We start from the raw sequence: 16717 nt of genomic DNA on the forward strand, positions 1-16717 counted from the left end.
TATTTGTGGAATCTAGAAAAATGGTACAGATGAACCAGTTTGCAAGGCAGAAATAGAGACACAGATGTAGAGAACAAACGTATGAACACCAAGTGGGGAAAGGGGAGGTGGGATGAACTGGGAGATTGGGATTAACATATACACACTAATATGTATAAAATAGATAACTGATGAGAACTTGCTGTATAGCACAGGGAACTCCACTTCGCTGTACAGTAGAAACTAACACAACATTGTAAAACAACTATACCCCCCCCCAAAAAAAAAATACACAACAATTCAAGGCAGCATCACTGCAGTGGTTCTATCAACGTGACTAGGCCACTTGATGCCCAGATAAGTGTCAAACATTCTGGCTGTGTATTTGAGGTTTTTTCTGAATGAGATTAGCATTTGAACCAGTAGATTGAGTAAAGCAGATTAACCTCCATAATGTAGGTGGGCTTCATCCAATCAGTTGAAGACCTGAATAGAACAAGAGGACTGACCCTTCTAATAGGAGAGGATTCCTCCTGCCTGACTGCCTTCAAGCTGAGTCAGGGGTGTTCCCCTTTCAGTGGACTCAAACTGAAATATCACCTCTTCCCGAATCTTGAGCCTGCCTGCCTTCAGAGTGGAACTATACCATCAGCTGTCCTGGGTCTCCCGCCTGCCAACTGCAGATCTTGGGACTTGTCAGCCTCCAAAATCACACAAGTCAACTTCTTTTTAAAAATCTCTCTCTCTCTCTCTCTCTCTCTCACGATACACACACACACACACACACACACACACACACACACACACACACATACACTCTTGGTTCTGTTTCTCTGGGGGACCCTGACACTAATACAATCACTTATTTTACTTGCATTAAAAAAACAACCATATTGAAATTTTAGCCCTTTTCTTTCCATTCGTTTCCATCACATATCTTTTCCAGATGCCAATCATAGTTCTTCTTTTGATTTCTTTCGTAATAACATCTTAAGTTGTATTCTTTTATCACAGGCATACTTTGCATCTTAAAAAGGTAGGAATACTCCTTATTTTTACAATGATAATTTTTATAATACACTAGACTTCTTCACCTGTGTTTCGTTTTCAAACTTTTGATAGAAACATAAATATAAAAAAAAAATTCACTTTCATCTTAATTGCACTTTAACAAAAAAAAACCCTACCATTGCAAGCAGGGATACTCACAGCCTAGAAGATGGACAAATTCTTATGCTATCAGGTCAGTAAGGGGAGTTTCTGAGGGAGGAATTATTGAGAGAGGCTCCTTGAATTGGTGATATCCTGTGGAGTCCAATTTGTGTTCTAGACTTAGCAATTAACTCCTCTAGTATGCTTTAGCAGGGCCCCTGGGAAAAGCTGGGCAGGTGATTCACTGTACAGACTTACCAGCCATGTGATAAGTAGGGGCAAATGTGAGTCTGGTCAGAGGAAGGGCATCTTTTTTTGATCGGCACAGGAGCTCCAGTAAGTGCTCCATCATTGGGAACAAGAGGGAGTGTTCTATTTGGGTTGCTGGTGTATCATGCCAGTCTACCACATGCATAGTTCAGTGAATTTCTGGCCATGTGTTTAGGTAATTGAATACATCCAACAGTGCTACAACTGGATTGACATGGGTATGAAGGTAAACAAGAGGTCATGGGTTCATTTATTAAATCTGCAACTTTTTACTGAGTACTACCTAATTTATGCCAGTTCTGGATACATGTCAGACCTCTGCATCTTGTTGCTCCTCGATTTCATGTGTCAAAATTTAATTCAAGCATCATCTCCTCCAGGAAACTGTCCCATCTCCTCTCCAAATCTCCCAAACTTCTCCCTCAATGTGGAAGAGAAGACCCTGCCAGATGTTTTTGACACACCTGTGCAAGTCTTGTTATAATATTGCTTTCTTGCCTTGCCCCACCTCAGCCTTAAGCTGACAGAGGACAGGGAGCCCAGAGGAGTGTTTCTCAGCTCACTCAGGAAGGGTGAGCCAAGTCAGAAGAGGATAAGGGCACAGACCAACTGAGCATGCACTGACACTGAGGGGCCAGCCCAAGAAAGAGAGGTCCTCAGGGAGACCCAAAAGGGCTGGAACATTGCTTTGGATGCTAAAGCCCATTTTCTCTTTCTTAGCTCCCTAAGGAAGAGGAAATAACTGAAGAGTCATCCTCTTTGAGCCCAGGACTCCTACTTGATATAATAGGAATAACAATAACAATATTGGCTGGTTGTGAGGATTAAATCAGACAGTAGATAGGAAGTATGTAGAGTAATTATACAATACTATTATCTTCCAGTCAGAAATTTCCAAGGTCTTCTAACTCCAGATCCTTTCTGCTCTAGGAACCCCCCCCCCCCCAGGCCAACTTCTGACCCCTCTTCCCTGCTCCTCTCCCCTATGCCATCTTCCCTTTTCCCTCTTCCCATTCCTCCTCCCCTCTTCCATCTCCATCCTTTCCTCCCCTCTCCCTCCCTACTTCCTCTTTCCTCTTCCCCCAGCCCTCCATTCTCTTCTTCCTTTCCCTCTTCTTCTCTCCCTCCTCCCTTCCCATCCTCCAATGCTCCTCTCTGCTTGCTTTGCCCAGGAGACAGTACACCAAGTGAGAACTGAACCAAACTACCTGGATCCAAATGTAGGTCTACCACGATTAACTAAGCCTTAGATGACTCAGATGTAAAATGCAGATGTTGCTAAAAAGCAGGACTTAACTCACAGTTGCCTTGAAAATTAAATAGATATGTAGGTAATTACTTATCAAATAGGCTTGCCCTCAGTAAAGTGCTCAGGTGTTATCCATCCATTTTCCTTCTTGCCCTTTTTCTTCCTTGTCACCTAAGCCCAGGGTGAAGATGAGAAAAGAAGTCTAAAGGGAACAATTCACAGCAACAGCACCATGACTTTCAAAGAAAGAAGCTCTCTGTAGTCTAATGCTGGCATCAAATAATGAGTCATCTTATTCACCTTCACCACACATATTTCTGACCAATCTAGATTTTGTGGTCATAGGTGAAGACTTGTGAAATTAACACCAGATTTTCTGATGAAAAGCAAAGGGTTTGCTTTATATGACTTTGTTCTATTTGCAGTAGTACACTTTTCTTCTGGTCTTACTCAGGAAATACCAAGTATTGAGAAAGAAATAGATTTCTTCTTTACTAAATTAAACCAGAAGGAGAATTACATGCTATTACATGGGACAGATCCCTCTTAAAATTCTCTTCTGAGACCAAGAAAGAAATCGTGAAGAGGAGTACAAATCAAGATGTGGCCCTATAGACCAGAGACTGTGTATTGTTTGTGGTAAATTAGCACAGAAATTGGAAATGTTTAGAAACTTTCACAGCCATGAGGCATTGTCTGGATGCCCAAGCCCCCAGTTAGTGGACTATTCTTATTCAGCTGAGTACAGAGCAGTTCAGATGTTAGATTAGTCTTTTGAGGACAGATCTGCCTATTGGTAATGCACAATGGACCATGTACTGGTCCTAGAAGAATTGGGGGGGGGGGGGGGGCGGCGACCTGGCCCTTCATCACAGACGTTTGAGAAGCACTGATGTAAACTATAGTTCCACAGTTTTATGTTCTCGGATCACTGATTTATCGATCTTTAAGAAGAGTTCATTTACACGAAGTTCAAAAATGTGGAAACGTCAAATGTGTGGGATTTGACTGTACATTTCTTAGATGGAAAACTGTAAAACATTTTAATTTTGCCCCTCCTTGCCTAACCGGTTTTTGGCTAAACCAGCATTGGAGCTAACCGCTCATCCTAGAGAGAACCCTGTCATCTCGTGGCTGAGGACGTTGACTGTAAGAAAGAGTAGCGTGCTGTGGCACCGCCAGTTGTGATTGGGCAAAAAGACCTTTTTCTGGGGCAGTCCTCTTTTAGGTCAGTTTCTCCATTTCCCCGTTAAGTCCATTTTATAAACAACGGAATGGACGTTAGGGGAGGGAAAGAAAAACGGGTTCCCTACTACTTTTTAAGCGTTTCCGGCCCTTAGCAAAAGGGTTTGGTTCACGGTAGGCGCTCAATAAATGCTGTATACGTACATTTTGAAAGAATCACTTTCTACATTATTTCACAGGAGGAACGGTGGAAGATGTGAACTCCTCCGGGAGAAACCAAACATTCTCATTCGGAAGAAGACGAAGAAGGATTGAAGTGAGGCTGTAGATTCCCACACACTAATTTCTGCCGGTACTTGAAGGCGAGCGAGGAGCCTGCTAACCTTAGTCCACGGGAGGGAGGGGCAGACCGCGCAGGTAAACTGCAATTCCCGGCATGCCCGAGGGGGCGGGCCCAGCGGCTGCGCAGATAGGCGCGCGGCCGTCACGTGACTTCGGCATGGCGGCGTTTGCGGATTTGGACCTCCGGGCGGGTTCCGACCTGAAGGCGCTGCGCGGGCTAGTGGAGAATGCCGCTCACCGTGAGTCTCCCCGGCTTCGCGGGCCGCGGTGCCTGCCCAGTCTCGCTGTCCCCCCCAGACTGTCAGGCCGCGCTCGGGAGGGACCCGGGCGGGCCTCGTTCCGGTCTCATGGGTTCTCCCGGCTGTCCCTGGAAGCTGAGGCCCCTGAGGTGTTGCTCTGATCCCGGGCGCGGGAAACTCGAAAGCACTGGGGAGTTGTTACCCAGTCTAGCTCCTTATTTCTTGCGAATTGAGGAAACTGAGACCCTGACAGGGCGGGGGATTTGTATAGGGCCCCACAGCTGATGGATGGCAGAAGCCAGGGCTTCCAAGTGTAGTCTCCTACATCAGTGCTTTTAATATCGCCCCTTCCTGCGTCTCACGACAGTGTTCTGACACTCAAATGCAGAAAGCTGGTGCACCTGTGGGTCCGAGAAGTGAGGGAGGGATATGGGGTCGCGAGTGTTTGAATTATATTATGTAGAGGGAGGGTTGGTGGGGGCGGAGGACATACTAGGAGGGTGAGAGGGGAGCAGCATGGCCAAAATGCTAGAATGTTACTCATATTTGAATCCAAGAGAAGCAAAAGCTCTGAGAGTTAAGACCCCATTTTAATTACTGGGGTTAATCGCGACTGCTGTCTCTTTCCTTAGACTGTAAAATGTCTACGTGGGAATAGAGGGAGTTAAAAATAAAGAGGTTTCTGCAGGGCCTGTTAAGTAATGGTTGCTCAGTAAATAATTGAGGGAGGAAGAAAAGAAGGAAACTGGACAAAGTAATGAGGGGGGGACCACTATTTTGGCATTAATATGCATTATCTTTTAATATTAATATCCTGTTGTTCCCATTGGTGTTTAAATAACTTAAAGATTGGAGTCATGATTTAGGCATGTTTTTGATAGTCCACATGTCCAAAACAGGGCCGTGTTGAGGCTGATAAAGCAAGGCCCTGGCTTCAAAGAGTTCCCAGTCTCTTGGTGGGTAGCTCAAAGGCGTATGTGGACAGTGGTGTGAGGGAGTCGTTACTACATTTCTCCTTAGCAAAAGGGCCTTTGAAGTAGAAAGGGTAAAAAGCAAAAGAAATGAGTAAGAATGAAGGTGATAAAGTATACATGTGATGGGATGAAAATGAACAAAAGGACACGAAGGAGAATGATGGTTTAAAGGAGTTGGGCAACGTGTCTTTGGTATAATGCTAATAATACACCACCAAAGTCAAACAAAGCCCTGACTCTGTGCCAGCTACTGTTCTAAAACATCCTTTGTGTGTTATCTCATTGAATTCTGCCAGTCGTATAAGGTGAATTCTGTTATTATCACCATTTGGCAGACGAAGAACTTGAAACTTAAGGTTAAGTAACTTCTAAGTAGTAATGTTTAGATTTGAAAATGGGCCGTCTGACTCCAGAGCCCATAACCATTCTTCTTACTACCTTCTAGTCTTGACATGAATTGGGATGAGCTTATGTGTAAAAGAGGTTGCTGTATTTAACAATGTTCAATTTTTCTTTTCAGTGGGCTATTCAGTTGTTGCCATCAATCATGTTGTTGAATTTAAGGAGAAGAAACAGGTAAAATACAATTTCTTAAGTTAATAATAACCAGCATTTATAGTTACTTGTGTATATTGGTAATATTGAAGCTACAAACGAGCACTCCTTGTGCATTATCTTATTTCAATGTTAATAGTTGAGCTGATGCGTATTTGTACAAATGATAGTTTTTTGTGAAGTGCTAGGGCATGGTGTAAGGATTCTTAAAGTTGATTTGATGTTAAGTAACTTTCAATAACTTCTTAAAAGTGCATTGTTATTGATTAAACTGTAATCACAATATTTAATCTTTTTTATTGTACTGTCATGGACTCATTACTAATTGATTTCCCTCCCAAACATACTAGTAAATATGTATATCTCCCTTTAGGCCAACAACTGTTCCTTACAGATTGTTTCATTCTAAAAACTATTGTTCATCCCTCCTATCCATTGATGTTCTCAGCTGCTTCTCTGCTTTAGCTTTCTTCATTAAAAAACACACAGGGGGGCCTCCCTGGTGGCGCAGTGGTTGAGAGTCCGCCTGCCGATGCAGGGGATACGGGTTCGTGCCCCGGTCTGGGAGGATCCCATATGCCGCGGAGCGGCTGGGCCCGTGAGCCATGGCTGCTGAGCCTGCGCATCCGGAGCCTGTGCTCCGCAACGGGAGAGGCCATAACAGTGAGAGGCCCGCGTACCACACACACAAAAAAAAACAAAAAACAACACACAGGGCTTCCCTGGTGGCGCAGTGGTTGGGAATCTGCCTGCCGATGCGGGGGACACGGGTTCGTGCCCCGGTCCGGCGGGATCCCACGTGCCGCGGAGCGGCTGGGCCCGTGGACCATGGCTGCTGGGCCTGTGCGTCCGGAGCCTGTGCTCCGCGACGGGAGAGGCCACAGCAGTGAGAGGCTCGCATACCGCAAAAACAAAACAAAACAAAACAAAAACAAAAACACACACATGCACATACACACAACTTATTTAGTGTTTCTGAGTGCCAGAAATTAGCTTTTTTAAAAAAATATTCTTTGTTGTAGGAAATTGAAAAACCAGTAGCTGTTTCTGAACTCTTTACAACTTTGCCAATTGTACAGGTAAGTGTTTTGTTTAAGAAACATAGTACTTATTCATCCAGTTCAGACATGCCCAGTCATATATGTGGTTCTCTAATCTGTACTGCCCCTTCCTCTGTCTACCAGTCTTACCTTTCCATGAAGACTCAGCTCTTCCACGAAACATTATGTACATCTCTTTTTCTCTGGCTGTACAGGTATACCTCAGAGATATTGCAGGTCTGGTTCCAGACCACCACAATAAAGCGAGTCACACGAATGTTTTGGTTTCCTGGTGCATATTAAATTTACGCTTACATTGTACTGTAGTTCAATAAGTGTGAAGTAGCATTATGTCTAAAAAAAAAAATCAATGTATATACCTTAATTTTTAAATATTTTATTGCTTAAAAATGCTCACCATCGTCTCAGTCTTCAGCAAGTTGTAATCTTTTTGCCTGTGGAGGGTCTTGCCTCAGTGCTGAAGGCTGCTGACTGATCAGGGTGGTGGTTTCTGAAGGTTGGGGTGGCTGCAGCAGTTTCTTAAAATAAGACAACAGTGAGTTTGCTGCATGAATTGACTCTTCCTTTCACTATGATTTCTCTGTAGCATGCAACGCTGTTTGATAGTATTTTACCCACAGCAGATCTTTCAGAATTGGAGTTAGTCTTCTCATACCCTGCCACTGCTTTATCAACTAAGTTTATATGATATTCTGAATCCTTTGTTGTCATTTCAACAGTTGATTAAGTTCGATGTCTTATATGGGTATGGTTTTTTTCACTGAAAACAATTACAGTAGTACCATCAAAGATCAGTGATCAGGGAGTTCCCTGGCAGTCCAGTGGTTAGCACTCGGCACTTCCACTGCGAGGGCCCAGGTTCACATTGATCATAGATCACCATAACAAATATGAAAATAATGAAAAAGTGAAATACTGGGAGAATTACCAAAATATGACGCAGAGACATGAAGTGAGCAAATGCTGTTGGAAAATGGCGCCAATAGACTTGCTCAACACAGGGTTGCCACCAACCTTCGATTTGTAAAAATTGCAATATCAGTGAAGCACAACAAAGCAAAACACAGTAAAACTAGGTACGCCTGTATTATAAATTCCTTGAGAGTGAAGACTAGGTTTTACTGATCTTCACTATCTTTTATTGTTAGTACCTTTAAATGAGTACTTTCCACTGCTCAGGAGGAAAATCAACCATTTCTATTTTGTGCTTTTTTGATTACAGGGAAAATCAAAACCAATTAAGATTTTAACTAGACTGACAATTATCGTTTCGGATCCATCTCACTGCAATGTTTTGGTAGGTTATTTTTCTTCTCTCTTGGCCTTGTAAGTTGTATTGATTTCTGCAGAATACTGTTGTTTTTCCAACTCCTCCCATTCTTACATCTCCCCGGACCCCCAGTGTGACACTTGACTGCTCTCCTTAGCTCAGAATTCACATAGTATAACAGAATCTCTTCTACTCATGGCACATGTATAAGAATACCACAATTAAAGAATCTTTCGGCAAGTGGTATTCATTGAACTTACATGAAGTAGACATAGGTGGGTACTGGGGATATTGCTATGAATAATACAGATACAATCCTTTTAAAAATGGGAGGGGGCTTCCCTGGTGGTGCAGTGGTTGAGAGTCCGCCTGCCGATGCAGGGGACACGGGTTTGTGCCCCGGTCCAGGAAGATCCCACATGCCACGGAGCCGCTGGGCCCGTGAGCCATGGCCGCTGAGCCTGCGCGTTCGGAGCCTGTGCTCCGCAACAGTAGAGGCCACAACAGTGAGAGGCCTGCGTACCACAAAAAAAAAAAAAAAATGGGAGGAATGTTTAAAAAGTGGGAGGTAGCAAATAAGGAATGTCCAGGGAATGTGCAACAGGAGGCCCACCGAGGAAGCTGATGTTCAGACAGGGGCCAGGAGAATCAGTGTTACAGGTGCCAAGTGAGGGAGAGAAGTTTCCACAGACAGGATGGATTATGCAAGGTCCTGAATCCAAGAAGAAACATGGTGCATTCTGGAAAATGAAACACCAATTGAGTTGAGCCTGATGAGCTGTCTATCCTGGGATGAGGTTAGGGAGGTGGGTCTGGGTGAGCAATTAGAAGAAGCCTTTGAAGGTTTTAACCAAGGGAGTACAATTATGAAGTTTGCATTATGGAGAATAGATTAGAGGGGATAAAGGATGGGATTTAAGAGGCATTGGGGCTGGGGGAGAGGGGAGGATTGACAGGATTTGGATGGATTTGTTGATTGGATAGAAGGTGATGACTCCCTGCCTTGGCCTGAGCAGCCAGGTAAGTAGATGGTACCATTTCCTGAGATGGGACATTAGAAGGAGAAGTAAGTTTAGATCATCGTGTTTCAGACATGATGGGTTATTGTGAGAGTTCCAGTGGAGCTTGTCAAATGGGGGGTTAGAAAAAAAGGTGTGGCCCTCAGAAGAGGGACCCTAATTAAAGATACTGATTTGGAAGTGGTCACCCTGTAGAGAGTAATTGAAATCATGAGACTGGATGAGACTCCTTGGTAAAAGTATGCTGTGGGAAGAGAAGGTCTAGGACAGAGCCCTGAGGAAATGTGGTATTTAATGGTGGAGTAAAGGATGAGGGATGAGCTAGGATTAGAGACTGAGGCAGGACTGTCTGAGGAGTAGGTGGACAACGAGGAATGTGAGAAGGCTCAGCAGCATCAATGTGCCTGAGTAGTCAAGTCAGAGAAGGGCTAAAACATGTGTTGGATGGGCAAGTCTCCTAATGACGTGGAGGTCATTGATTGCCTTAGTAAAAGCCATTTCCACAGAAATGAGAACATGCAGCCAGTGTGTGCTGCTGACTTTGCTTGAGAAACTTGATTCTGTGGAGGAACAGAAGGCATAGGGAGGCTGGTGGATGAGAACCTGCTGTCTAGGTTTTGTTTGTTAGATGGAGACTTGAGAATGTGTGGAGTTGATGGGATGGATCCAGTGAGGGAGAGAGAAAGTGAGATCTCTGAGAAGGTGAGCTGTTTCATCTTTAGCTGGAATGGCCTCCTCTCTCATAGAACAGGAGTAATCAAGGAAGGGCTGGCCTCCTTTCTAACATAAGCATTGCTAAAGAAATTATGGAAAGCCAAATTTTGGGATTTTATACAACTGCAGGCAGCATTCTGGTTCTCTAAGCCCAGGGAGACATAAATGGAGCCGACTTTTTATGATCACGAAGAGTTTGATTTTCTCTTGTTATCATGAACATCCTGGTGGCCCCTATTTGTCCACATCGCAGGTGGGAGTGGGCAAGCAGAGGACAAAGAGTCCTGGATCCTGACTTTTTCTGAGACCTGGAGCCTGCCCTGTCTCAGCATACATCTGCCCAGCAGGTTTTCTTACCTGCTCAAGCACAGTACCTGCTGCTTCTCTTCAACCTATCTCTTTCCTCCTCTAATTTTTATCATGCCTTTTCTTTTGACAGAATAAGAGGTAAAAATTATAAAAGGTGCCAACAGGCAAAGAAGAAATATCACATATCTCATCATTTAGAGATTGTACTCTTGAATGTATATTATTCCAGCCTTTTCACATGCACACACATATGATATAAGTTTGAGACTTTCTTTTATAAACAGTCTTTAACGGATAAATTCCTCTTCTTCTGTCTTAGGACTCTCGGGTATTGTCTTGCATGCTTAGCAGTTTAATTTGTATTTAACAGTATTCTCATTGTGAACCTAATCACATCACACTTTGTCACGTGTATTTCTTGTCTCACCAAAAAATGGTGCGTTCCACTGAGAGCAGACATATGCCTTAAATGATTTTGTATCTCCAGTGCCCCACACACAGCAGGTGCTCAGTAAATTTCTGGCAAGCTCCTCCACTAGCTTGTAAGAGCAGCAGCTATCTAATTTGATTTTTGTATCTCAAACAATATGTTTGGTACACAGTTAAAGCATAACAATGTGGGAAGGGAGGAAGGAGGATGATTCCTTCCTCCTTGGTGGGATGGACGTTGGTACCTGGAGTCTCATGTGCTGAGAAGGTCTTTTGTGACAACATACAAAGCAAAGCAGAAATGTCAGTGGTATATTAGACGTGTTACACAACTGAAATATAAGTGCAGCCAAGACACTAGTCAGAATTCCATATGCATTTGTTGTTGCATATGTATGGTAACATTCTTTTTATATTACTAGAGAGCAACTTCTTCAAGAGTCCGGCTATATGATATCGTTGCAGTTTTTCCAAAGACAGAAAAACTTTTTCATGTAAGTAACAGATAGTAAAAGAAAATAGTACTCATTATTTTATATAAGAAGTCTGATGTTATACCTTTGGAGGTGACCTGTATCATCTCATCTGGAAACTTTGAAGATTTTTCATTTGTACTTGGTGTTCTGGAATTGCACAAGGGTGTATTTGGGTGACATATTTTGTTTTGTTTTATTTATTCTGCTAGATATTTGATGGGCTGAGATTAAAAGAGTCCATCAAGTTTTCTTCTGTTTCTTTATCTCTGCTTCATTCATTCATTTGAAACTTCTCTTAGGTAAATGATGGTCCATCTCTTTCTAGCTCTAAAAGCACTTCAGTTTCTGCCCTTCTTACTATTTGCTGCTGCCTGTGACAGAAGAAGGGAGCAAGGTTCTACTGTGGCATAAAAATCCCTTCTCTGTTTTAGCTTTCCCGTTTGTGTGCTCTGAGATGTGGTCCATGTGCCAGCATGATCATGTCAGCCTTTGGTCTTCTAGAAATCCTTCAGAATCAACCATCTGCTGATACTGTTCCTTTTTGTATAAGAGAACCTTTATGAATTTAATTTCTTTTGTCCTTTTCAAATGGCCATTTCTATGACTTTTCAGGAGGGAAAATTGTTTAATGTGTAGGGTCATTTTGTCAACTTGAGACAGAACACACTAGACATTGTAAGTGATCACAGAAAAGAAAAAATCAACTGTAATATAGTTTTTCAGGAATATGTTTTACTGTGTAAAGTGAGGTACAGCTCCTTTTAGGAAGTTCGGAATGTTGTCTTTATTTAGGTAGCCATCTACCAAAAGTGTATCCACCGAAGGGATATTATGGGGGGAAAAGAAAGCACTGGTCTTTGATGTTTTAATTTTACAGCATAATTTGTTTTTAAGCAGAGTCTGTTCTAAAATTATAAGATTTTCCCTAAGTTTATCCAGTAGATGGAGTTGTTGACTAAGGAGACTTGTGTGTGGCAAATTTCGTTTTCAAGGCACATTAACAATTCTTAATTGTTTTTACAGTAAGTACCCTATATACAAATGAGCTCCATTCCAAGAGCTCATTCGTAAGTCCAATTTGTTTGTAAGTCCAACAAAGTTAGCCTAGGTACCCGACTAACACAATCGGCTATATAATACTGTACTGTAATAGATTTATAATACTTTTCACACAAATAATACATAAAAAACTAACAAAAAATAAAAACATTTTTAATCTTACAGTACAGTACCTTGAAAAGTACAGTAGTACAGTACAACAGCTGGCATACGGGGATGCATTTGCATCTTTGAAAGTTTGTAATTTGAAGATTTGGATGTAGGGGACTTACTGTATTAATGCAGAGAAACAGTACAAGTTATCTATGAATTCCCGTTTTTTGGTGACTCCTTTTCTAAAATGCGCCATTATAGTAATTTTCAAGAATTTCATTTCAGAAAAAAGGGGAGTAGGATTGAGTAGTTCTTAGTCATCAGAGACCCCTGTGGAACCTTTTAAAATCAGGCACGTTCAGATCTCCACTGTTGGAGATTCTGATCCAGTAGGTTTGGGGTTGAGTTTGGGTATCTTTTTTTTTAAGTTCCACAGGGGATTCTGATTCAGTGCTGAAACCCTAAGATGGACCATGGATATGTCCAAATTTGTTAAACAGCAATTTAGTTTTGTTATTAAATATTAACAACTCAGTTATACTATAGACTAAAAGTTGGTAGTGTACCCAGTTTTGTATTGTACACTTGTTTTTCGAATGGATTTTGAAGAGCATACAACTTAAAATTTCCATAGCCATTTACTGGTGATTAGAGAAAACAACAATCCTGGGGATAATTGGGACAAAGGCTTATTATTATCCCCATTTTGTAGAAGAGAAAGTTGAGACTTAGGCTCAATGATTTGCTCTAAACTTAAGGTAGTTATGTCATAGAGATAGGACTTTGGAGTCTTAGAATACATTATAATTTGATTTAGTGAATTTATCTTATTACTTGTTTTTCTCAGATTATTCACAAGTTTTAATTCAAAACTGTGAACACATAATTCATGATGATGCGTGGAACAGTCAGAAATATTCTGGAAGATGGAAGAAAGCTGTAAATAATTGACAGAGTATTTGTTTGGAATTGACTGCAGAGAAAACAGTTTTTAAAATCAGAACATCTTACCTTTCCAAATCTTACCCATCCTTTAAGATTCAGTTGAAGTTGACATTCTCCCTGTTTTATATAGAAAATCAATTTAAAAAGACATTTTCTTTTAATTATAAAGCTTTTGTAAGCATATCATGGTTTTGAATTGGGTCAAATGCAAGCAGTTTGTTGCTTAACAGGTTATGTTCTGTTAAGTGATTTTATTTGTTAGGTTTGTAAGTTGATTATCTAGAATGTAAACAAGTGTCCGTAGATATGATATTCTGTAACTAAGGTCTCCAAAATGAGTTATAAAAGCATTCCTATACACATATGTTAACAATTAGTAGTATAAAATCTAACCACCTTAAATAGAGTTGTTTCCATGGGAAATAATATACTCTTTTCCACTCAGAGTATCTGGAAGATATCTCATAGATAAATCCTTTTTCTCCATAGTTACCCCAGGGGATAAGGCAAAGATGAAAGGCTGTAAGCAGAGTCCATTGGCTGGGGCTTCTTAGGATGGGGGTGGCGGGGGAATGTGGCAGAGAGAGATACATAGAAGTTTCAGGAGCTTCTGAGTTAGTTATTCCCATTTAGGATTTTTAAAAAAAATTTTATTGAAGTACAGTTGATGTACAATGTTATGTTAATTTCTTCTGTACAGCAAAGTGAATCAGTTATAGACATATATATTCTTCTTCATATTCTTTTCCATTGTTACTCCCATTCAGGACAAGACAGGGTGAGGAGAATTAAGGTTATTTAGTCCATTGGTCTCCAAACTACCTTGAGTGTGTACTGTATCAATTTAAAAAAATAGTGATCCAACATCCCCAATATGTGTATGTTTATTTTCTTTTAAATTATTTGCATGTAATTTCATAATTTGTATGGAAACATAAAAGACCCCGAATAGCCAAAGCAATCTTGAGAAAGAAAAACGAAGCTGGAGGAATCAGGCTCCCGGACTTCAGACTATAGTACAAAGCTACAGTACTCAAGACAGTATGGTACTGGCACAACAGAAATATAGATCAGTGAAACAGGATAGAAAGCCCAGAGATAAACCCACTCACATATGGTCACCTTATCTTTGATAAAGGAGGCAAGAATATACAATGGAGAAAAGACAGCCTCTTCAATAAGTGGTGCTGGGAAAACTGGACAGCTACATGTAAAAGAATGAAATTAGAACACTCCATAACACCATACACAAAAATACACTCAAAATGGATTAAAGACCTAAATGTAAGGCCAGACACTATCTAACTCTTAGAGGAAAACATAGGCAGAACACTCTATGACATAAATCACAGCAAGATCCTTTTTGACCCATCTCATAGAGAAATGGAAATAGAAACAAAAATAAACAAATGGGACCTAATGAAACTTAAAAGCTTTTGCACAGCAAAGGAAACTGTAAACAAGACAAAAAGATAATCCTCAGAATGGGAGAAAATATTTGCAAATGAAGCAACTGACAAAGGATTCATCTCCAAAATTTACAAGCAGCTCATGCAGCTCAATATCAAAAAAAAAAAAACAACCCAATCCAAAAATGGGCAGAAGACCTAAATAGACATTTCTCGAAAGAAGATACACAGATTGCCAACAAACACATGAAAGAATACTCAACATCATTAATCATTAGAGAAATGCAAATCAAAACTACAGTGAGATATCATCTCACACTGGTCAGAATGGCCATCATCAAAAAATCTACAAACAGTAAATGCTGACGAGGGTGTGGAGAAGGGAACCCTCTTGCACTGTTGGTGGGAATGTGAATTGATACAGCCACTATGGAGAACAGTATGGAGGTTCCTAAAAAAACTAAAAATAGGGCTCCCCTGGTGGCGCAGTGGTTGGGGGTCCACCTGCCGATGCAGGGGACACGGGTTCATGCCCCGGTCCGGGAAGATCCCACATGCCGCGGAGCGGCTGGGCCCGTGAGCCATGGCCACTAAGCCTGCGCGTCTGGAGCCTGTGCTCCGCAAAGGGAGAGACCACAACAGTGAGAGGCCCGCGTACTGCAAAAAAAAAAAACTAAACTAAAAATAGAACTACCATATGACCCAGCAATCCCACTCCTGGGCATATACCCTGAGAAAACCATAATTCAAAAAGAGTCATGTACCACAATGTTCACTGCAGCTCTATTTACAATAGCCAGGACATGGAAGCAACCTAAGTGTCCATCGACAGATGAATGGATAAAGAAGATGTGGCACATATATACAATGGAATATTACTCAGCCATAAAAAGAAACAAAATTGAGTTATTTGTAGTGAGGGGGATGGACCTAAAGTCTGTCATATAGAGTGAAGTAAGTCAGAAAGAGAAAAACAAATACCGTATGGTAACACATATATATGGAATCTAAGAAAAAAAAAAGGGTCATGAAGAACCTAGGGGCAAGACGGGGATAAAGATGCAGACCTACTAGAGAATGCAGTTGACACGGGGAGGGGGAAGGGTAAGCTGGGACAAAGTGAGAGAGTGACATGGACATATATACACTACCAAATGTAAAATATAAAATAGATAGCTAGTGGGAAGCAGTCGCCTAGCACAGGGAGATCAGCTCGGTGCTTTGTGACCAGTTAGAAGGGTGGGATAGGGAGGGAGGGAGGGAGAAGCAAGATGGAAGAGATATAGGGATATATGTATATGTATAACTGATTCGCTTTGTTATAAAGCAGAAACTAACACACCATTGTAAAGCAATTACACTCCAATAAAAAAAATTATTTGCATGCTCCATTATATCAGTGCACTTTATGAAATAATGTACACATTGAACAAAACATTTTAAGGGAAGGAATTAGAAATAAATGAAAATAGAAGTTCTGTTTTCTTCCTGCTTCCAAAATCCATGCCTTACTCTTTGCAGAGCATTATTGTAGTATATGCTGCTAACACCTGAGGCTACTGAAAGGGCTTATCTTTCAAGGCAGTTCTTAAGGTGTGCTCTGGCTCCACTGGTATCAGATTTCCCAGGAAAATTTGTTAAAACACAGATTATTAGACCCTGCTTACTGAATTTACTGCTGAGAGTAGGGCCTGGTAATCTCCATTTTAAATAAATTCTTCAGGGAGGTTTTTTTTTGTTTTAAACAGTTTAGTTTGGGAGGCCCCATTTATGGGCGTCTCTTTCCCTGGGCAAGCCTGGCTCTCTCTTGAATAAAACATCAGAATGTACTAATCTGACATCCATGAAGGGAAGTTGGGGGAGACTGAACCCCCTTCTCTTATTCCACTTGTTCCATAAAATCAAAGATAAATGTATGTGTGTATATGTGCAGTTTGGGGAATACCTTCCTTAAATCCTCATAGGAATCCTTGGCCAAAGAAAAGGTT

The 16717-nt window shown here is 41.4% G+C and overlaps 1 protein-coding gene across 1 annotated transcript in view; it reads left to right on the top strand.

The window, feature by feature from the left end:
* Positions 1-4334: 4334 nt before the first annotated feature.
* RPP30 (ribonuclease P/MRP subunit p30) overlaps positions 4335-16717 on the top strand; it is a gene marked incomplete at its 5' end in the record, with an annotated part of 29718 nt that continues 17335 nt past the window's right edge. The window contains 5 exons of the mRNA XM_079715867.1: positions 4335-4416; positions 5911-5966; positions 6968-7024; positions 8229-8303; positions 11170-11241. Coding sequence (XP_079571993.1) covers positions 4335-4416; positions 5911-5966; positions 6968-7024; positions 8229-8303; positions 11170-11241 — 342 coding nt within the window. The remainder of the gene's footprint in view (positions 4417-5910; positions 5967-6967; positions 7025-8228; positions 8304-11169; positions 11242-16717) is intronic.

Source organism: Hyperoodon ampullatus (genome assembly GCF_949752795.1).
Source record: "Hyperoodon ampullatus genome assembly, chromosome: 1".
NCBI classification, from domain to species: domain Eukaryota; kingdom Metazoa; phylum Chordata; class Mammalia; order Artiodactyla; family Ziphiidae; genus Hyperoodon; species Hyperoodon ampullatus.